At 39.0% G+C, this 23,319-nt stretch overlaps 1 protein-coding gene and 1 non-coding gene across 2 annotated transcripts in view; both read right to left on the bottom strand.

Moving 5' to 3' along the window:
• The window catches only part of PPP1R2 (protein phosphatase 1 regulatory inhibitor subunit 2), a 28,282-nt gene extending 5,250 nt beyond the window's left edge, over positions 1–23,032 (bottom strand). Inside the window, exons 1-4 of the mRNA XM_049879964.1 lie at positions 22,597–23,032; positions 8,704–8,811; positions 6,358–6,435; positions 5,786–5,880 (exon numbers count right to left, since the gene is read on the bottom strand). Coding sequence (XP_049735921.1) covers positions 5,786–5,880; positions 6,358–6,435; positions 8,704–8,811; positions 22,597–22,718 — 403 coding nt within the window. The 5' untranslated portion in view covers positions 22,719–23,032. The remainder of the gene's footprint in view (positions 1–5,785; positions 5,881–6,357; positions 6,436–8,703; positions 8,812–22,596) is intronic.
• LOC126058039 (U6atac minor spliceosomal RNA) lies at positions 4,867–4,991 on the bottom strand. Its single transcript, XR_007513061.1, has one exon. It is a non-coding gene; the product is annotated as a U6atac minor spliceosomal RNA (small nuclear RNA).
• Positions 23,033–23,319: the final 287 nt, after the last annotated feature.

Here is a 23,319-nt window from a genome sequence, read left to right as displayed (position 1 = left end):
CAACAACATAAAAACTTCTAATTTCCTTACTCAAAAATCACCATTAACAGTACTTTATGACTTGGCTTTTTTCCAAAGATATGTTTTATAAAAATTAACCATATATGGCTAGAGAGACTATTTTTTTCACTTGATACACAGTTGCCACAACCATGCATCCCAACTTACCCAGTGTTGTTTCAGTTTACGCCTATTATCTGATGTAACCATTAATAGCAACGCTTTAACTCTTAAAAGTGTCCCAGTTTAGACAATCACATATCTGGACTGTGAGGTGCAGAAAGCAATTTGGCCTTTGTTCTCAGTTCCTGAGAGCAGGACCACACTGAGGCTAATGAGTGGGGGCTGTCCAGACCAAGAGGGATTACTGGGGGGCTCAATGTTGACTAGCCTCAGGAGGCGTGATACAGTCTATCATGGCCACAAGGGGAGGCTGATAAAAGCCCTGAACCCTAAGGCTCAGATGAGCTTCCTAGCTGGCAAGAGTTTCCTGGTTGGTGAGAACATCTACTCTCGGGAGGGTAACGTGTTCCTTGGGACATAGAAGCTCCATGTTGGGAAGCTTCCCAGACCTCACCCTATGTGTCTTTTCATTTGTAATCTTTTTGGTTGCAGTAAATTTGTAGTTTTAAGTATGGTATACTCTCTGTGTGAACCCAAAGGGCCAGTAGGAGTCAGCAAGTCAGGAAGTGAGTGTGTCATGTGGACTCTCAAGCTTGTGGCTGGCATCCTGAGGGGGGTAGTAGGAAAACAGCCCAGAATCTGGTCAGCAGGTCAGAAGGTTGGGGTGTCCTATGGACTCCTCAAACCTGTGGCTGACATCTACCTATTTGGTAGTATGAAGGACTGTGTCCTTTTAACTTGTTAGTTCTGACCCAGCTCACGGTGGCTATATGCAGTGCAGTGAATTTCATTTATATGGCGTTTTTAGCCATGGTCTTGTAACTCCCATTATGTAAATAAGGTGAAATTCTTGTAGGGATTGGACAGTGACTATGCAAATAAGGTGTCTGTGGCCTACTGAGGGGATTGGTCAGTTTTGCTATCCTGCTAAGCTTAAAAGAGCCAATCCCATAGAGGTTGAGGGGGGACCTCACGATCATGAAGAAGAGCCAGGAGTGGAGCACGTCCCTTGGATCCAGGATCCCTGTGCTAAGAACCTCCTATGCTCAGGAGAGACAGTGCTGTAATAGCGGAAACAGACAGCATGGGACAGCATGAGATGGTACAAGACGGCACGAGTGGCGAGAACCAGGACACTGGCAAGAGATAGCTGTGGTGGGCTTCTCAGCCCACAGAGAAAGGTAGCTGCAGTAGACTCACCAATGCAGAGAGTGAGAGAACTGAGTGCCTGCAGGCAGGATGCTTCCTGGGCACTTATTGGTGGAGCTAAAGAGCTGTAACACTTGCCTGAGCGGGGCAGACGCTGAGAGTAAGGGCCGCCAGCAGACACACCTGAAAGCAAGGCCTGCCTGCCTGTGGGCACAGCAAGAAGCTGAGAGGCTGAAAGCTGTTCTGACTGACAAACTCTACCCTGTCTCCTGAGTCATTCCTGTTGCTTCCAAATTGATCTTGATCCTGAATTGTAGCCTGTTACTTCCCTAATAAACCCCATAATTATGAGTATGGTCTGTGAGTTCTGTTTGGCCATTGCAACGAATTATCGAACCCAGCAGAGAAGGAGAATACCAAGGGAAGAACGGCTAGTGTCAGAATTTGTAAAAAGATTAGAAAGTGGAGGTATGTCTGATCTCTACTTCACAGGAATCAGCTTTGAGCTGATGGTGATTCTCATCTCCCACCCCCTAAAGTTTGGCGAGGTCTGACACAACATTTCATTAGGGTTGGAAAGAGAGTACTGCTTGGGCAGCTGGCGATGAGGATAAAGAAGTAGGACTGGATCAATCTCCACATTCTGGGGTTTGGATTCATACACTGATCCTTACACACAATTAGAGATGAAGGTGGGGTTTGTCCCTTACTTAATACATGCCACATAGAAAATATTCTCCCATATGCAAAACAGATTTATATCATTTTAAAAGTTATAAAGTATTGGTTAAAACTTAATCCCCTATTCTTTGTCAAAGATTTCTAATTTCCCCTTTTTTGTTTTCAATGTTTCCATAATGTAATATACATACATTCCTGTGTATTTCTTCTATTATTTTTCAATATAAACTAATGTTTTTCATACTATGCATGATGACTCTTCAGTGGGGTACAGGCAGTATTAAAAGAAAGAAAGAAAGAAAACAGAATAAACTGGAATGTATCACATATAGTGGAGCTCTGGCAGCACAGTCTGGCTGCTAGCCAAAAGGTCAGTAGTTCGAATTCACCAGTCACTCCTTGAAAACTCTATGGGCCAGTTCTACTCTGTCCTATAGGGTCGCTGAGAGTCAGAATTGACTCGACATCTATGAGTTTGCGTTTGGTTATCACACAGTAAAGGTGAGTATTGTTTTGTGAAATTTTATTTTTCTAATTGTATGTGTACGTGTGTACTGAGTAGGATTTGCTTAAGGATTTGAAAAACACTGGACTAAACCCTGGGAAATGGAATTGCTAGATCAAAGGTGTATACTTCCCTTTAAAGCTTTTGGTGTACACTGTTACAGTGCCCTCCAGAAAGGCCAAAGCATTTTACGTGACCCACCAACAGTGTAAGTAACCTACTTCCCTACATCTACATCAAACGAGAAATTACCAGTCTTTTTAATTTTTATTGATCTGAAAGAAAAGAAAGGTACCAGATGCTATTTTAACTTGCAGTTTCTTATTCCCAGGGTTGATACTAAAAGTATTTCTCTTTTGCGAGTTATATTTCCACAGTCTAGGAAAGTTATTTCTTTCCAGTTCTAAGAAATATTGAACTTGGTTTTGCTTATTATATAGTTTTGGAACAGTTAAAATTTATTATAAAATTTAAAAATACTTAATATATTCATTTCATCGTAAGCTGCTAATATAAGCGGTCTCAACTGCCTTTGAATACTTATATCAACTTTATCTATAATCTTTGTTTGGCAGAACAACATAATGCACAGAGTACGAGAAGATTTAAGTTTTGGACCCAGCTTTAATAATTGCCAATCACGCGTGTGAACTCAGTAAGTGAATCATCCTCTCTGTACTTCCTTTTTCTCTTTTGTAAAATAATATAACAGGGAATCTCCTGATTATTTTAAATTATTGAAAGTTAGTATTTACTGAGCACTTACCATACGCCAGGATCAGTGTGAAGTGCTTTAAAATGCTTTATCTCACTTAGCTCTAAAGCAAACACTCTTATAGCTAAAAATCCAGAAATGAAGAAACTGAGGGTCATAGAAATTGAGCAAATTAGCTAAGTGACATACCTGGAACACAAATTTAAGTCTGACTCAACAGCCAATATTAATTGTTATAAGACAAAAGATAGCTTTTTTTATGTAGGAGTGCCAGGTCACAACTGTACCTTCCAAAATTATAAAAAAAAAAAAAACCCATCCAAACCCGTTGCCATCGAGTAGATTCCGACTTATAACTACCCTATAGGACAGAGTAGAACTGCCCCATAGGGTTTCCAAAGAGCACCTGGTGGATTTGAACTGCCAACCTTAACCACTACTCCACTAGGGTTTCCCCAAAATTATACATTCATAAAATAACCCTTCAGTGCCTACTACGTGCCAGGCACATTCTCATGGAGATAACTTCTCTCCTGAAGTTTACATTCTAACGGTGAAAATCAACAATTTAACAAATAAATAAAACACATTTTCATAAATGCTCTGAAGAAAACAAAACAAGGTAACGGGACAGTGAATGACCAAAGGTGAAGTGTTTCTTTAGATAAGGAAGAAAAGGTTACCACTTAAGCTGAAATTTTAATACTGTTTTCCATTATACAGCTAAAACTCACTATATTAAAAATAGTGTAAAAACATAAAACTTTATGATTTTCTCAAATATATGTACTTTCAACACTCAAATGATTTTATACAACGTCTGGCTATAACTGACTAGGCACATGTTAATGAGCTTATTTTGTAAATGGGTTGATTTGCTAAGAATTTCTACCAACAATAAACAACAACAAATACCTATAGAAGTCAGTAACTCTGTCAGTGGGAATTAGAGGCATCGGACTAGACACATAGCTCCCCCTACTGGTTGAGTCATGGAACCACAATTTGAGGAAAAATTATCTCCTAATGAAAACCAACAGATAAAAAGGGTTTTAGGTTAATAAATTCCCTGATCTCAATAAAGCATGCTTTTAGACAGTAATGAGGAAAAAACCTCCAGAAACAATTTCTATTTGGAACGTCTTTCAAGAACTTATTGAGGTATTTTTTGGGAAAAAAGATAGGTAGTCACTGAGGGTAGAAGTAATATAACACAACTTAAACATTTGCTATGTGTAAAATTTCTCTCCTATGACAATCAGGCTCATAATGTCATTTTTGTTGTACAGGTTATAATACGAAGATTATAGGAAAAAACAGTGAATCATACTTCAGCAGCTAAACATGACAAAGATCCTGACAGTTAACTAGCAAATTACTAGCAGTCTTAGTTCTGAAGCTTGTGAACTTCTGAACCATATGGGTAGTCCCCACATTTCAAGGCTTCAAGTGCACTATGGCTGTACTTTTTTCCTTCTTTTTTTTTTTAGGTGTGTGTGTTTTCTTGCATCTTTTTTCTTTTCCCTCTACATAGACACGGTTTTTCTTTTTAAAAACAGTTGAAAATAAACTATATAAACAATTTTTAAATCCTTGAGAAGATTTACATTCACATAGTTCAAAAGGAGAAAAAGCAACAAGGTGAAGTATCTTCCCTTCCACCTCTACACCCACAGGTAACCACTGTGTATGTAAAACCAGAGAAACCATGACGTGGGTAACAATGCCTAACCGTGTGTATACGTGCTATACAGGCTATGAGACCCTCTTTCATTCCTATTAGAGAGAGGGCTATCTTTCTCTCCTTCCCTATGACACTCCTGCTCTTTTCATTCAATGGGCCCTAATAAAGACCTTCACTCTACGTCTATCAAATGGTTCACTTGATAAGTTTCACCATTGTTCCAAATAGTGCAAAAGCACAAGCAATTGGGAAATTACTTCTTATACCTACTTAAAGATCATCCGAACACTCAATGGCTCTCAAAACCAGGGCAGACTATCTAATAAGCAAGATAAGCACAGGCTTACTTGTGCTTACTAATCTGTAGTGAACAATTTCACATGAGTTTCATCACACTGCCTCCAAATTATTAAATAAGCATAAGTAAGCCCATGCTTACCTTGCTTACTGGGTCATCCACCCGTTAGGGACTGAACACGTGAAAAGAAGCTTTGATTCTGTAGGAAGTTACTGTGGGGCTGGGAGAGAGACAGATGCCAGCCACACCTAGAAGCAGAATCTTTCATGTGGTGAAAAAAAAGTGCAATTGTTCACTACAGATTAGTAAGTAAGCACAAGTACGCTGGTGCTTACCTTGCTTATTGAATAATCGTCCCTGATCTGCTCTGTACTAGGCACTAAAAAGTGCCAATGAAGGAGCATTTATAACTCCTTTAAGGATGGTAATATTTACCCAAATTCTTAAAACCAGGGGGAAAAACCATTATACAACAAACAAAATCTGAATTATAAAAATACTGCTCCCCATTCTCCCCCCAACCCTTGCACTTCCCCAAAAGGCCAACCATTTGCCAACCTTCCAAAGAAGGGGTTTCTCTTGGCAAAAATGATCAGGGTAATGATGAAAGCCCTGAAGGAAACAAACTACCTCGTTCTTCAGGCGAGAGGTCATCCTCCTCTTCCCCGCTGCTTTCTTGCTCCTGAATCCGGTATTTTGGCTCCGAGCCTTCAACAGCAGCTAATCTACAGAAGAGTCATTTACACAGAAGTCAACGTTGTGGTACATTAGTAAAGCAGTGTATTCAACCATTGAGTCTCATAAAAGCACCTGAAGATCATTACTAACGCTAGCTGTGACCTGATGAGGAAAATGAAAAGCAAGAGGGTGGGAATGATGCTAGAAATCAACGACTAGCAAAGGAAGATAACGTTTGTTTTATCAATTTACTTATTTTCTCACTTCCATCTTTAAAACCCAGGTGGCAGGATATTAAAAACCCACAGGGAAGTGACACACCTTGGTATCTCAGGTTAAAGTACTCTAACCTTCCTGCCACCTGCGTACCTTGACTTTAATGAATAAGATGATAAAGTTGGTATAAAAATCCAGATAAGCTTAGCATGTTTCTTATTGCACAAGTAAAGCAAAGTAAAATATCTTTAAGTGTGAACGATTAAAAACAGCGCAAGTGAAAAGGCTTTACAGTCCTCAGTACTTACTTCTTAGCTAAGACATCAGGATTCATGGCTTCAGTGGCTTCGGAGTCACTCAACGCATCTTCATCATCACCGATCATACTAGGATGACAAGCATATTATCATTAATGATACCCGAAACACAATTTTGCCACCAGAAAAACAAGACAGAGAAATATCACTCTACTGCCGTAGTTAAAATACAAACATTTTTATAGCTCTGTTGTCATCTTTGAAGTTTAATGTGTTTCTCTTCAATGCAAATATTCAAAAGCATAGCACCAATCAAGAAAAGCATCTAACTGATAACCATAAAATTACTGGAAACCTGAATCATCTAAAAAAAAAAAATACTACCAAGCTTAAATTATTCCACCTCATGGAAGGGAACAAATAATTTAAAAAAAGAAAAAAACGAACGAAGACAAAGCACACAACCCTGTCTGGTTTTAGAATATTTGTATATTAGCCTGAAGGCAGAGAAAAATTGTCTATGCAGACATAGGACTAGATAAAATAACAAAAATTAGATCCTAAATATGTAATTCAGGAAATTTAAAAGCTTTTTAGCTTTCCAAGTCTATCCACTAATGAAAATCTTGCTCCCCACCTCACTGCAAAAATGGACATTCTCAAGCCACTGAAAGGTACACAAAAAGCAGAACTCAGGTATATATTTAAAAAACTGCTGATGTAGAACTTCCCTGGTTAATTAGGGAAATAAATTAAGTGCACTAGTTTAGATGATGGTCTTTTTCCCAAGGCAAGTTGAAGCAAACTCATTTACATTATTGGATTGAATTAAATCGAGTAGGTAATATAAACAATGTGTCAAGTTGCAAATTGTTCTATAGAAAATACTAGGTTATAAAATTTACAGATGAACTGTGTGTGTCTGTGTGTATATCTATACAAGCAATGACTTTATACTAAAAGTTGAGTTTTTTGGGTAGTGTAACATGATCTTTATATTAAAAACATCATCTTCTATTACATAAAATTAAAAAAAAAAAAAAAAGCCAGAAAAGGAACTAATAAAAATCAAGTCCTGAATTGATAAAAGCTGGGCAGATATATTTGCGCATACATGCAAGCACTAGCCTCAATTACTTAAAGATCAAATCACTTTTCAGCAACTCTCAGAGGAAGGATCTAGGTAAAGTGAAGGGAAAAAAAAAAAGCACTATCAAATTATCTACCATCCAAATTTATTATATTTTAAATATCAACACTCTAAAAATAATGGCTACATTTTTTTTTTTTTTTTAGATTCTTCTAGAATAATTATCCCCAATCAACACAAATAAATAAGTGATGGCTACTACATCTATTGCAAAGGAAGAAAGTCCTGATTTGGCTTATGATACAATAAAAGTTTTAGGATATGTTTTAAAGTTACATGCCTGTACTTAGGGGAAAAATAAAGATATAATTTTTTTTTTTTTTTTTAAATAAACGATGTGTTTATTTCTTCCCTTGAACTTGACTACTATCGGGCTTTAGTACCTGCACCTATTTCCATTATCTTTCTACCTTTGTCATCGTCTTTAACATCTTCATGTTTATTCTAATTTTTACTGTTTTCGCTATTTCAAGTAATCTCAAGTGAACTTTCAAAGTTTTCTTCCACAGATTTAAAGTATAAAATTTAGCCCTATTTTTAGCAGTAATTACTAGGTTTATATTGTGTTACTTCAATGACAAAATTAGTTTAGCCCTGGAAATTTTTATTTTCTCCAATACAAGTTAGGGAATAATTTAAATATTTCTACTTATTTAAAATCACCATTTCTCATAATTTTTGTCATTTTATTTTTGTCTTCATACTGATTACTGTTACACACTATCATCTCACAATCCATTTTAAAAGCTGCCAAAAATCACAATGCAATTACCTGAACTAAACTATTATGTAAATTCAAAAATAAGGACATGAAACAATAGTAATGATCACTTGCCTTCCACTGTGTTAACAAAACCACCTGTGCAGTTATCCCTTTCTGCAAATAGATTGCAAAAGCCCTTGATTTCTACCTGGGAAGCAAACAAGCCTAAATCTCATCTTCCTTTCCAGAAACAGATTATTTTAAGGGAGAGGAAACTACTCTCAGTGTCATTAGCAGCCAGGGACCACTGAGGTGCAACAAATAAATGTTCACTGTTGTAATTATAATGCACAAAATGCATTCCATAATTTTAAAATTATACATTATTTATACTGTTATACAAAAATATGTAGTTGGGTTATTAACTACTGCTCCAGTACCAAACATAAAATCAAACACAAATTCAAATCAGCTGTTATCCAGAAGCTGAGCTCAAATGTAAAATGAAAACAAGTCAAAAAGTCGAATGTCGACATAACATTACCTATGGTAAGGAGTGCTAGGTTCATCTATTTTCATTAGACCGTAGTCTTTGTCTGCTGGATGGTATGTTGCCAGGATGTTCATTTCATCCCACTTCTGGGATTTTTTACTAAAATTAAAGAGAGAAAAAAAAAAATGTCCCCAATGCAGTAAAAGACTACAACTTTGCAAATCTAAAATTTACAAACAACCAAATTCCACATTTCAACTTCTATTTGACTGATAAACATTATTTTTACATACACTTTCTTGGAACAGAAACTAATTCAGAGTTAAAGCCATAAGCAATTATCATAAACTGCCAGTAAATATAGAATATTTACTTCCCACTATTAAAAACACAGTATTTAGAATCTACATCAGGCATTCAAAACACTCTGTCATGCTTAGTCTTCACCTCACCCTACAGAATTAATAACAGCAAAAATGGAAAATTTACACATTGTTGGATCTCAGTAGTCAGGAATTTTTCGTTTGATAACACAACACAGATATTTTCTTGGCCTAATTTCTTCAGGATAACTATGGCAATCAAAAGAATCAGATTATCAAACTTCAAGGAAAACCTCATTTAAATTCAGATCCACTAAATAATTAGGCTGCAAATAAAAGTATAGCTCAGTTTTTTAATCTATAAAGTAAGAGTTGAATTCAGATACATAGGGAGACTTTCTGGGAGACTCAACACTGCTAAAAATCACAATGCACTGATGTGAACTACAGTATTATGCAAGTTCAAAAATACGGACACAAAACAATAATGATCATCTCTCTTCGAGTTAAAAAAAAAAAACAGGCTGTATCTTTGCTGTATACTTGAAAATAAAACTGCTTTAAAAAGAAAAAATAATGCAGATTTTACACTGTATTCTGCATTTGGTCCAAATTGGTGAGGTTTTACTGTTTTTTTTTCTGCATTTGGTCCAAATTGGTGAGGTTTTACTGTAGATCTTTCCAATTTTCTTATATCTATCGATACCCAGATCCTGAAATGCCCTCGAAGAATGACAAACTCAGTTTTTAATGTCATATTCCCTTCTCCATGCATTCAAAAGGGTTTGATGAGTCACCTTAAACATTACACCTGCCCACTCACAGCAGCGAAACCTGACTTTATGTTCTCCTGCTTTCTACCCTGATGGACCCAGAGAGTCCCCATTGCAGACCAGGCACTTAGCCTTTGTTTTCTCAAGAGGCAAAGGTAGAAGGCTGGCCCTGACAGCCATTGCACAAGTGACCAAGACTACAACTCTCACTTTTCCCCAAAGTTGCACAGAAGTTGCCTAATGTCTCTTTACCACGAAAACTAAAAATTAAGATGTATGAGTCATTACCTTTAAGGACAGGAACTAGATTTTGTTTTTAAATAACTCAGCATGGAATTCATTTGGATGTCCACTCAATTCACCTGATGTTTCAACTAATCAAATTAAAAAGTCACTGGAGTAAAAAAAAAAGGCACTTGATTGACCTAGACTGGGTTTAAATACTTTGTTTTACAATACTGATTTCTTCAGACGCCTAGCTTCTGACTGTGTATTACAGTAATAGTTGGTCTTGTGGAGGGAAAGAAAAGACCTTAATTGAAAGATAGATGCTTAAGGTTCAAGTTCCAGTTATTTTCACTAGTCCTGTGGCTATAACATCAAAGTCCAACAAACATCCCCTCTTGGTCTGTTTTTATTCTACAGGGAAATTATAATAAAATAGAGTGTTATTAACAGTCCTTATCACCTTATAGGGTTGTTGAGAGAATCAACTGAAATGATGCCCGCGAAACCATATTATAAAAACACCATACAAATACAAGCAGTTTTTGTCATTTAAAAATCTCATTTTTCAGGTTAGAAGTCCTGAAACCAGATTTCAGCACATAGGGAATGGGTTCAGATAAGCCATTCTGAAAAAAGTTTAAATTGCTTTTGTACTGAATTCCTTCTACCTTTGTCCTACAAGACTAGAAACTCGAAGTGCTTTGAAATACTTAAAATCTATCGCAGAATGAGGATTTCTAAAAAGTAATCAGTTTTCTATTTCTGACTAAACATACAGTTTTAGAAACTTCATTTGCTATTAATAGCTCTACTATATACAAATTTCCGTACATTTAGAAGGCAAATGATTACGTCTGCTCATGGTCATATTCTATAAAGGAAACTCTGTGAAGAGATACGTTCCTAAAGATTTAAGAAACTGACAGAAATGATCAAGAAGCTTCCGATCAGCACGATAATGAAAGAAAAGGAAATAAGCCTTAAGAGAAGCAGATTAATTTTGTGAAGAAAGCAATCCAATTAATAAACAAAAGGGGACCCAAGATACCATAATTAAATGTTCCCGCCTTATAAAAAATGCATCAGAAATGATAGCCAGTGTTAAGTCTGGGCCAGGATAGATAAGCATTAGGTAAAAGTTTCACAAAACCTGTATTAATAGATAGTCCTATTAAGATTTCTTATTAAAGACATGGTAAAGCTATAAGTCCCTGGGTGGTACCAATGATTAACATACCCAGCTGCTAACCAAAAGGCTGGAGGTTTGAGTCTGCCCAGAACTGCCTTAGAAGAAAGGCCTGGCGATCTACTTCCACCAAAAAACAGCCCCTGAAAACCCTATGGAGCACAATCTGACACACATGGGGCTGCCAAGAGTTGGAATATGGCAACTTTTTTTTTTTTTAAGAAAATTAGCATATCTCCACTTCGATAAAGTCCAAAGGCAGGGAAAACTAAAGTATTTAGGGATGTGTTCCCTGGTGATTACCATAAAAGTCAAGTTTCTATCAGGAGGAAGGAGAAGACTCCAACTACAAAAGGCAGACACATTTCTGAGGTGACAGAAATAGTTCTCTTTCTTGACCAGGGTAGTGGTTATGTGGGTGTTTGCTTTACAATAATTTCTTAAGCTTTACATTTATATTTAACACACTTTTTTCTGTATGCAAATACAGTACGATGGATCTCTTTTTGTGTGTGCATTACATGAACGCTTACGGAGCAAATCTGTTTCCCACTCGACAGTTTGTACAAAAAGTATTTCGTGATCTTGGTTTCATTCCCCACAATGTGTCAGCACTCTCCCCATTTCTGCCCTAGTTTCCCCACTTCCTTTAGTCCTGATTGTCTACCCCCCTCCCCCCATCTGCCTTCTCATCTTTGCTTTTGGGCAGATATTGCCCTTTTCATCTACAATTGTTTTATGGAATACATTCCTCTTGGGTGTTACTGTTTACTTTGCAGGCTTGTTTATTGTTTGGCTGGGAGGTGGTCTCCAGGAATGGCTTCAGTTCCAGGTCAGAAGGGTGTCTCAGGGCCATAGTCTTGGGGGTTCCTCCAGTCTTGTCAGACCAGTAAATCTGGTCTTTTTTTGTAATTTGATTTTTTGTTCTCCAATTTTTCCCCTGCTCTGTCTAGGACCCTCTGTTGGAATCCCAGTCACAGCAGTCAACAGTGGATCACTTTTATATGGTCTTTCCAACAGGGCTTTGAATCGGTTCAGTTATGGCCAGACTCAAAGTTTTACAATTTGAGTGATTCACCACGGAACCTAGAATAGGAAAAATTACGGTCGAAGCCCTGGAATGGGAGACTCAGAAGAGGCGTAGTAAGCCCTTTCAGGAGCCTGCTGATTGGATTATTGATAAGACAGTAAAGAGCAACACACATCCAATGCATTGTGGTTGGCTGCCTTCTTTGAGTGGGACACAACCATCTTTAAGCAGGGCAGCGGTGTTTCCAAATGTGCTCAAAATCCGAGGGCAAGAGATTTGGTTGCTATGCAACGTATATGCTGCCCCTGTTTTCTAAGAGGGAGATTAAGTTTCTAGCTGGCCTTCCACCCGTAATTTTTCCCATTCAGGGTACCACGGTAAATCACCCAAGTTTAAAAAATTCAGGTCTGTTCCAGTGATACCTCGTTGGCCATGACTGAACAGGGCAGAACCAGTTCAAAGCCTGTTTTCTACCCATGGTCTTGTAACTCCTACCAAAAGATTGGGTGGGACTATGCAAATAAGGTGCTTGTGGCCCACCAAAGGGATCGGACAGTTTGCTAATAATAATACAAATAAGGTACACGGCACCCTTGTGGGGTTAGACCATGCATGTAAGGCATATGGAACCTTAATGAGGGAACTGGTCAGTTTTGCCACCCTGCTAGGCTTAAAATGAGCCATCCCAGAGTGAGAAAGGGGGACCTCACTGCCACCAAGAAGAAGAGATAGGAGCGGATCATGTCCTTTGGACCTGGGGTCCCTGCACTGTGAACCTCCTAAACCCATGAGAGAGACAAGAGGGTGTGTGAGAGAGAGAGAGTTGTAACACTGGAGATGGCGCAAGACGGTGAGAAGTGGTGGCAGAGAACTGTCAGCAGCAAAACCAGGAGACCGATGCAAGACAGAGCAGTGAGCTTCCTGGCCCGTGGAGCAACGCAGTTACAGTGGGTGTGCTGACCCATGGAATAAGAAAGCTGAGTGCCTTCAAGCTGAAGTTTACAGGCAGGGTGGAGTGCCCCCTAGACACTGGTGGAGCTAAAGGGTTTTGCATCCCTTGCCTGAGCAGGGCAGAGGCTAGGCTGAGAGGGTGAGGGCCAGAAGGAGGCCTACCTGCTGGCGTGGCTGAGAAGAGGCTGTTTTGATTGAAGAACTGTATCCTTAGTCATTCCTAATGCTGAATTGTAACCTGTTACTTCCCTAATAAACCCCATAACTGTAAGTATAGTCTGTGAGTTCTGTGTGGCCATCGCAACAAATTATCAAACCCATCAAAGGAGTAGAGAGTGCCTTGGCAGTAATGGACGACTGGTGTCATTATAAAAAAATTTTTTTTTTATAATTTTTTTTTTTTTATCAGAGTTGGTTAAAAGGTTGGAGGGTGCAGATACGTCTGACCTCCACCTCACAGCAATCAGCCTTGGGCTGTTTATGCTGGTAACGATTCTTCTCCCACTTTGTAAAGTTAGACAAGGAGGTCTGAGGCTACCATGTTATTTTTACAGAATATAACATTATAATAAAATAAAATAAACACTCATCAGTGACCTTGCTGGGTACTTCCTAACCTCAAAATAAAACAAAAAAGTTACTTCCTAAATGATGTTAACAATACTGAATTTAAAATGACAATCTATCATCATTAAAAAAACTGCTTACAAAAAAACCCGATGCCGTCAAGTCAATTCTGACTCATAGTGACCCTATATGACAGAGCAGAACTGCCCCGTAGGGTTTCCAAGGAGCAGCTGGTGGATTCAGACTGCTGACCTTTTGGTTAGCAGCCATAGCTCTAGGAGAGAAAAAGAATGAAGGTGGACCTCTGGAGTTTAAAAGGCTGTCTCTTTGGAAGGAACCTAACATCCTGTAACTATTTTGCAAAATAATGACAGAAGAAAAAGAACTATAGAACACAAGAAGAAATGATGTTTTCAAAAAATTGGAAGAATAAATCCAATAATCATAATCCCAGCACCCTAAGCAATTAAAAATTTTCATTTCTGCATATTCTTTCCATTGTATAAAATATATATGAAAATATAACAGCTATCAGCATACTTATTTTATAATAAGCTGCTGTTCTATAGTCGTTTACCTTTAAAAAATTTTTTAATTGTAGTAAAATATATACAGGTAGTCTCCAACTTATGGCAGGGGTTGCATTCTGATGACGCCATTGTAAGTTGTTCTAACGTTAAGTCATTTTTTTTTTCGTTATTATCCCCTTTTGTTATCAGTACCTCTATAAACCCGGCAGTGTTGTGAACAGTAAGTCACAAAACTGAACATCTGCAAGTGAACATATGAGAACGGTAACACAGCAACATATTACTGATGATAAGATGTACGAAAAAAAGGACAGCCGTGAGTGCCGATTGTCATAACCTGGAAACGTCTTAAGTCGAGGGCTACCTGAATAAAATTTGCCATTTTAACCATTTTTTAAGTGTGCGATTCAGTGACATTAATTACATTCAGTGCTGTGGATCCATCATCATCATTTATTTCCGAAACTTTATCACCCCAAACAGAAACTCAGTACTTTTTAAAGTACTAACTTCCCATTCCCACTCTCCCGAGTCCCTGCTAACTGCTAATCTTCTTTGGTCTCTACACATTTGCCTATTCTAGATATTTCATAAAAGTGAGATCATACAATATTTGTCCTTTTGCAGCTGACTTATTTCACTCAGCGTAATCTTTTCAAAGTTCATCTATGTTGTAGCATGTACCAGAAACTCATTCACTTTATGGCTGAATACTACTTCATCGTATGTTTATACCACACTTTATTCACTCATCTGTTCATGAGCACTTGGGTTGTTTCCACTTTCTGGCTAACACAAATAATGCTGCAATGAACAACGGTGTACAATATCTGTTTAAGTTCCTGCTTTCCATTATTTTAGGCATACAGTGAGGAGTGGAATTGCTAGGTCATATGGTAGTTCTATGTTCAACTTTTTGAGAAACTGACAAAATGTTTTCCACAGTGACTTCACGATTTTACATTCCTATCAGCTAGTGTTTACGTTTTTAATGACTGCATAATATTCGATAATAAACTACTCAATCAATGTTAGCTATTTAGATTGAATCCAAGGTTTTCCTATTCTAAAATAAGGCAGAAATGAACATATTTGTGCATATTCTATTCAATGATACTAAGTTAAAGTTTATAAAGAGCTTCATAATTAACTCATGTTGCCATATAGCTTTTTTCAAAGAGAGGACTATTTGTACTGTCCGGAATAATTACCAATACTTTGCCATGACTGGGAATTTGAATGTGTGTGTGCCTTCCACTTCAACAGGTATGTTGTTGTTGTTAGCTGCTGTTGAGTCAGCCCCCACTCATGGCGGCCCTATGCACAACAAAATTTGGCTGTTGTGATCCAAAGGGTTTTTTCATTGGCTGATATTTGGAAATAGATTGCCAGGCCATTCTTCCTAGTCTATCTTAGTCTGAAAGCTCTGCTAAAACCTGTTTAGTATCATAGCAATACACAAGCCTCCACTGACAGATGGATGGTGGCTGTGCTTAAGATGCACTGGCCAGGAATCAAACCAGTATCTTGCATGGAAGGCAAGAACTCTACTGAATCACCACTGCCTTCTCAGCAGGTATAAAATGGTATTAAAAGGTGTTTTGCTCATTAATAAATAACATTTAAAAATGCTCGTTATTTTACTTTCCTTGTGTGAATAGATGTCTACATCCTTTGCCCATTTATTGGAAGCCTTCTCTTATAAATTTGTGTGAGTTCTTTACATTTATATAGATAAACCACACTATATAACCCAAATTTTTTCCAGTCTGTTCATTTAATTTACTTTCCATCAACAGAATTAAAAGTTTTGGAGATTTGAAGCCTCACTCCACTTCCTCAACACCATAGAAAGAGAAAAAGAAATTCTAAGAATTATTTGGATTCAAGAAAAATAATACCTTGCAAAAATAATTTAAATAAGGACCTAAAACAGGCTCCAAAGAATGCCAGGAATTCTTAGGTGGGAAATAGCGAAGTAGAAGAAACAGCTGGCAAAGGACACTAGATACAGAAAATTAGCCATCTCTAAAAGTTTTAGTGGAAACCCTGGTGGTATGGTGGTTAAGTGCTACGGCTGCTAACCAAAATGTTGGCACTTCGAATCCACCAGGCACTCCCTGGAAACTCTGTGGGGGCAGTTCTACTCTGTTCTATACAGTTGCTGTGAGTCAGAATCGAATCAACAGCAATGGGTTTTGGGTTTTAAGGTTTCGGTGGAATTAACATTAGTTCTGGAGTAACAAAATCCAAGGAGTGAACTTGAGCTTCAAACCCAATGCCACCTTAAACTTTAAGACCTTCTCTGCTTATCTCCACACAAAAATGGGGGTACTACCACCTACTTCGTAGATCTGTGGGGGTAAAAGTGCCTGCTGGTTTTGGTTTCCCTTTCCCCTTGGGTGATTGGTTTTCCTACAGCCTAAATCTGGTCCTGAAAAAGTCACTTCTTACTTTCACTTTGCTAGCTCATATGATGCCATTTCAAAAAAAAAAAAAAGCCCTACCTTATTGCTTGGCCAAGCTTGGAGTGGGGAGCAGGATTCTGCTTCAGAGTGATAAACTCTAATTGCATATTTTAAGGAATGCTTCTTTAAGTGCGTATTAAAGTTACAGAAGCTGATAGAGAACAAAACTTTTATGTTTGACACCATTACTGAACAATTAAATTAAAAAACAATTAAGACTTAATAAAAGCAACTGCAAGCAAGCAAAAAGTTATTAGAAGATAAACTTTTCATTTTACTCAATAAGCCTTTGATTATATTCCACATCCCTTCATAGGCAGAAGAAGATAAACTTGGAGCATGCTTACATCTTTAATTATACTAAAAGAAATTAATTCAAGCACAATTTTTTTTTTTTTTAAGCACAAGTTCCCCGCATTGCCTAAGACTACTTACTAGAGGATTTGAATTGAACAGATTAGTGGACGCCAAAGCATATTGTGTAAAACCACCCATTATGATGTGGGGAATATTAGATTTCTATATTTCTTTTTGTGTTTTTTTAAATGAAGTAATGTTTATTCACATGTAAGTTGACAGTCATATGTGCCATTCATGATTCACTGATTTTTTTTTAATTGTACTTTTAGATGAAGCTTTACAGGGCAAATTAGTTTGTGCCCATTTAGTTTCGTTTTGTGGGCATCTTTTTAATCTTTGGCTGAAGGTTGAGCCTCAGGGGTGGCTTCGGTACTGAGTTAAAAGGGTGTCCACACTCTTGGGGTTTCTCCAGTCTCTGTCAGACCAGTAAGTCTGGTCTTTTCTTGTCAATTAGAATTTTGTTTTACATTTTTCTCCAGCTCTGTCTGGGGGCCCTCTATTGTGATCCCTGTCAGAGCAGTCAGTGGTGGTAGCCAGGCACCATCATCTATTTGTGCTGGGCTCAGTCTGGTGGCGGCTGCGGTAGTTGTGGTCCATTAGTCCTTTGGACTAATCTTTCCCTTGTGTCTTTGATTTTCTTTATTCTCCCTTGCTCCAGACGGGGTGTGACCCCTGGAATATCTTAGACACCTGTTCACAAGCTTTTAAGGTCCCAGAAGCTACTCAGCCAAAGTAGAATGTAGAACATTTTCTTTATAAACTACATTTTGCCAATTGAGCTAGATGTGCCCTGAGACCATGGTCCCCAGCCCTCAGCCCAGTAATTCAGTCCATCAGGGAGTCTGGATGTGTCTACAAAGCTTCCATGACCTTGCCTTGGTCAAGCTGTGCTGACCAGTATTATGTATATTTATTTCTATAAAAATAAAACTGACAAAACCATTAAGAGAAGTAGACAAATCAACAATCACTGTGAAATTTTAACATCTCTCTCAGTAATAGACAGGACAGCTAAAAGAAAATCATTAAGGATATATTACATTTGAACAAACTAAATCTAACTGGACACATATAGAACACTGTACCCAACAACTGCAAAATGTACATTCGTTTCAAGCCCACACATAACTAAGTAGATCATATACTGGCAAATCTCAACAAATTTCAAAGAACTGAACTCACACAGCATGTTCACCAATCCCAGTATGTTAAGTTTACTGTATGTTAACTATACCTCAATAAAGTTGTTTTTTAAAAAACTAAAAAATAAATAAATAAATAAAACTAACATTTGTGAGTGAGGTACTGGATTTAACACTCATTAACTCATTTAATATTTAAACTAAGGCACAGATATAATATATAATGCACCTAAAGTCACAGAGCTTTGATGGGCAACAGGATCTGAACCCAGACAATCTGGCTCCAGCGCTATTCTCATAAGATAGGCGGTAGGTACGCTGTGGCCTCAGCCAGGGGCGGCTCCACAGAGGCAAACACAGCCTGCACCCCACTCCTGATACCTGTGTGTGGGACAGAGGGTGGAGCATGCTGGGAGAGAGCCAGGGTTAAATACCCTGGGAGCAGTCCCGCTTCTCCCTCCATGCACCCTGGATAAGCTGTGCTGCGAGGATGTGCAAGTCCGTGGGGTCATTAATGCACAGAATAATAGGATAGTAGACTTACCACTGTTGTGAATGTTAAATGTCAGATAATGAGATAGTCAATAATTGAAGAGTAGGAATGAGGAATAGGTGTACTCACTAGATAACTGTTACGTTAGACCTTAACGAATTATGAACTATATTCAAGGTATCCTGAAAGAAGAATGAGAATGCCACAATCATGGATGTTGACAGTGTTGTTTTCAAACTAATTGAACAGTGTATTCAGGTTTATCTACATCTAATTACGTGGATTTACGGATTCTATCTGGGGGTATTTGTGGTTCAGTGGTAGAATTTTTGCCTTCCACGTGGGAGACTCGAGTTTGGTTCCTGACCACTGCTCCTCAAGCACAGCCACCACCCGTCTGTCAGTGAAGGCTTGCATGTTGCTATGCTGCTGAAAAGGTTTCAGTGGAGCTTTCAGACTAGGAAAAAAGGCCTGGCTATCCACTTCCAAAAGTCAGCCAGTGAAAGCCCTACGGATCACAATGGTCTGATCTGCAACCAATCATCGGGATGGCACAGGACTGGGCAGCACTTTGTTCCGTTGCACATGGGGTCGCCATGAGTCAGGTGCAGACTCGATGGCAGTTAACAACGTAACACTGGAATCTATCTAGTTTTAATTAAACTAACCCTAAAAAAAAGGACAAATGGTACCTGAAGAAACCACTCACTGAAGAAAATACTATCAAGGTAAGTATAAATAGAACAATAAAAAAATAACAGCACTGAAACATCTGATAAAAGGCAAACAAATCAATGATGGTTTGATCAGTTCTGGTAAGAACTTGGTTAAGAAAGGAAATACTGGAAATTGCTCAAGATTTGAAATATGGCTTTACGTGAACTTCACTTTAAGTTTATATTGAGCTTTGAGATACTACAGAAAAACAATAATATACATATATGTATTTTTTATATATATACATATATAGACCAAAAACACATATTTCAAGTATGAGTGAATTTTTTTTCCTACTAAAAAGATGCACAATCAAAAAATTTAGGGACCACTAGAATAGACAACTCAACTTCTGTCCTAAAAAAAAAAAAAAAAATCCCTTAAAACATCTCTTTTTGTTAAATAACATCCCCTCACAATTGTGGAGGTGCAGAAAAAGAAAACCACCACAGCATTTTACATGACAAAGGCATCAATAAAAGGTAATTTTACTACCCTCCAGTCATTTTCACTTTAACATGAGATTCCTGTACCCTGTATTCTGTTCCAACATTTCAAGTCAGACCAATATTATGTTACCTTTACTAGTTTCCAAATTTTAAGTGAATTGTAATTGCAAGAGCTATTTATTTCCAGTCATTTTTATATGAAAGGGGGAAATACAAGTTGTAATTAAAATTAAATATTATAAACAGTTTCAATTCAACTCTACTTTCATTGTTTCTGTTCAAAGAGGCTCTCTTAAATTTACTAATGTTTGGGTGAGCTGTAACTTATTAATAATAGTGTACATCGTATTACTAATTGAATTATTTTCTTTGCCTTACAATCACATAACATACTTGATGAAAAAGCCCACCCCCTTTTATCACTTGGAACCAAACATCATGAATTAATCATCACGAACATAAATGAATGAGGGTTTGGTAGCTCCCTCTGAAGCTACAAAGTTAGGACTATAACTCTTTCAACTAGACAAGTCAATCAAAGCTGCCCACCTTGCAAAAGGTCCCTTTTAAGTGAATCTGCCCTCCTAGCAGCTTCTACAGAAGGAACTGCCCTATGTAGGTGAGTCTGTATAGTACGGTGGCTCTTGAGGCCAAAAGACCCAGCTACTTACAGAGACAACCCAACCATAGAGTGGAACCATGAAAAGTTACAGCAGGTTAATGTTGAGAATAAGAAGTTAAGGATGCAGAGAAAGAGGAAAAGTCACTTGGCAGTGGGACAAAAAGCACACACTGGAGAAGAGCTAAATAACATAAAGGCCGCACAGTACAAACCATATTCCTGTTGCTGAAGACCCTGGAGCTGCCGTAGAGCCCTCTATACTTCTTTTGTGTATTTTGTTTCTAAATTATCTTGGTTTTCCTTCTACAGCTATGTTCTGGTGAGATTTTTTCTTAATCCCATGACCCACAACCATCACCCTCATCCCCATTTGAAGTGGCTTCCCCCAAATGGACGTTGGCAAATTACACTGACCCCTTCCGACTCAAAAAGGCTGTCATTCCAAGCTGTGATCCTACTTAAGGGTTTCTTCAAGGTTACACAAATCCCCATAAATTTACCACCACCAAGTAGTAGTTTCTTTTATGGTTTTAACTTTGATCCTTACACAGGTGTTTCCCTAATTCCAAAATTCTCAGATTTCATGAACATCCTTATTTTAGCTTCATGAGTTTATAAATTTCAATGGTAACTTTTCTTGTCTTATTTCCAGAATGCTTGTTGTTGTAGTTAGGTGTCATCAAGTTGACTCCAACTCATAGTGACCCCATGTACAAAAGAACGAAACACTGCCCAGTCCTGCACCATCCTCACAATTGTTGCTATGTTTGCGTCCACTGTTGTAGCCACTGTGTCCATCCATTGCGTTGAGGTCTTCCTCTTTTTCACTGACTCCACTGCCTTACCAAGCATGATGTCCTTCTCCAGGGACTGGTTCCTCCTGATAACACGTCCAAAGTAAGTGAGATGAAGTCTCACCACCTTCGCTTCTAAGGAGCATTCTAGCTGTACTTCTTCCAAGACAGATTAGTTTGTTCTTTTGGCAGTCCATGGTACATTCAATGTTCTTCGCCAACACCATAATTTAAATGCATTCATTCCAGAATGCAGAGCCCGTATATTTTTAGTATCTTATAACATCCAAGCCCCCTTTGCCACTTCTAACCCAGTGGTATGTTTTAATACCATATACACTGTACTGCAACTTTCTTTCATAGATGATTGCACCTTAGAAATCTTTCCTCATCTGTGCATAAACATTCACCTCATTTTTTTTTTTTAGGCTAGTAGATTGTTCTATTACACAAATGTAATACAATGAATATTTCACCAGTCCTTTTTAATGGATGCTGGACTGCTTCCAAATATTTACTCACACACACAATGCTTCCGTTCAGCACCATTTTACAGGTGTTAGCTGTATGTAAGACCAACTAAAATATCACTGGCTCATTTTAAGTTGCTCCTCTCTGAACTGTTCTGAGCTTAAATATGTTTTTGAAGAGAAACAAAGCCTAGCAAACGCCCAAAACACTGGCTGCAGATGCAAAAATAATTAGCCATAAGTAGCCTTCTGTTAAATATAAAACCAGGACTTGGAAATTTTTGGTTTCTCTTAGTGCAGTGATAATGACAATCAGAACCCAAGAGATGAGTGTGGCACAGTTATTTTCATAATGTTCACGTAAAAAGGAATTACTATGGAAGAAAGGCAATAAGAAAAATGGGCAAGTGGTCTCTTTCTTTGAAGGGTCTCATCAGCTTGACTGTACATCTGATGGGGTTCCCAACCCAAGAAAATACGCTTTAATCACTTAAGAATTTTAGATAGCTAGGATATGAGAATTGAGAAATAAAAGCTGAACAGGTGAAGCTTTGAAACTTCAATTTCATTCTTCAACGTTACCAACTCCTGAAAGTTCAAAGACCGTAAGTTTTTTTTCTTTTGAAAAATATAACATCTGCATATAAAGAAAAAACACGACAAACGTCACCGCTCCTGCCTTCGTTAACATCACTCCCCCCCGCGGCCCGGCCGGAGGAGGAGACGGAGCCGCCGGCGCGCGGGGTCGGTAACGGCGGCCGGCGGGCGAGGCCACCCGGGTCAGGGGCGAGGCGCTTCCCCGGACCCACCCGGGGCCGAGGCTGTGCCTCCCGGTTCTCACCTCAGCTCTTCATCGACATTCCCGCCGGGCTGCTGGGCTGAGGCCACCACAGAGGAAGTCGCAGAGCTCTTGTTCTTCAGGATGCCTTTGATGGGCCGGTGCGAGGCCGTCGAGGCCGCCATAGCCCGTCGTTCCGGCTGTCGACTCAGTGTCGCTGTCTGGCGCCGGGTCGCGGAAGGGAAGGGCCGGACGCGAGAAGAGACCCGCCAGGCAGCCGCGGAGCCCGCTCGGGGCTGAAGCGGTCGCACCTGCTGTTGCGGAGATGGCTACCGGCGTCCTTGTTACCACACAACGACCCGACGCCACAGGCGACGCCGCGCGGCTGGCGGCCCTTCGCGCGCCCTCGGCCGCCGGCACCTAACGCGCGGCCCGCGGAGAGAGGCCGGCGTAGCGCCCCGGCGCGGGAGCAAAGCCGACGCCGAAGCCTAGCAGGCCCGCCCTCTCGCGATATCTAGGAAGAGGGCGGCGGGGCGGGGCGAGAACAAAGCCAACGTCCTCGGCCCGCCCACTCCGGCCCTCGGTTCTCCTCACTCTGCTCGCTCCTCCCCGGCGCGGCTCTGGGAGCCGAAGGTCTCTTCCAGAATATTCTGAGAGGTTTAGGACTTGGTTCTGTACAGGTTTACAGCTCTCCAGGCACCCTCACTCCCACAACCTTATGAGGTTGGTATTGTTATTTCTATTTTATAGGTTAGCAAACTAAGACTCAGAGGTGACATCACTCCC

Source organism: Elephas maximus, chromosome 1, assembly GCF_024166365.1.
Source record: "Elephas maximus indicus isolate mEleMax1 chromosome 1, mEleMax1 primary haplotype, whole genome shotgun sequence".
NCBI lineage: Eukaryota > Metazoa > Chordata > Mammalia > Proboscidea > Elephantidae > Elephas > Elephas maximus.
This window is presented reverse-complemented; position numbering and strand designations above follow the sequence as displayed.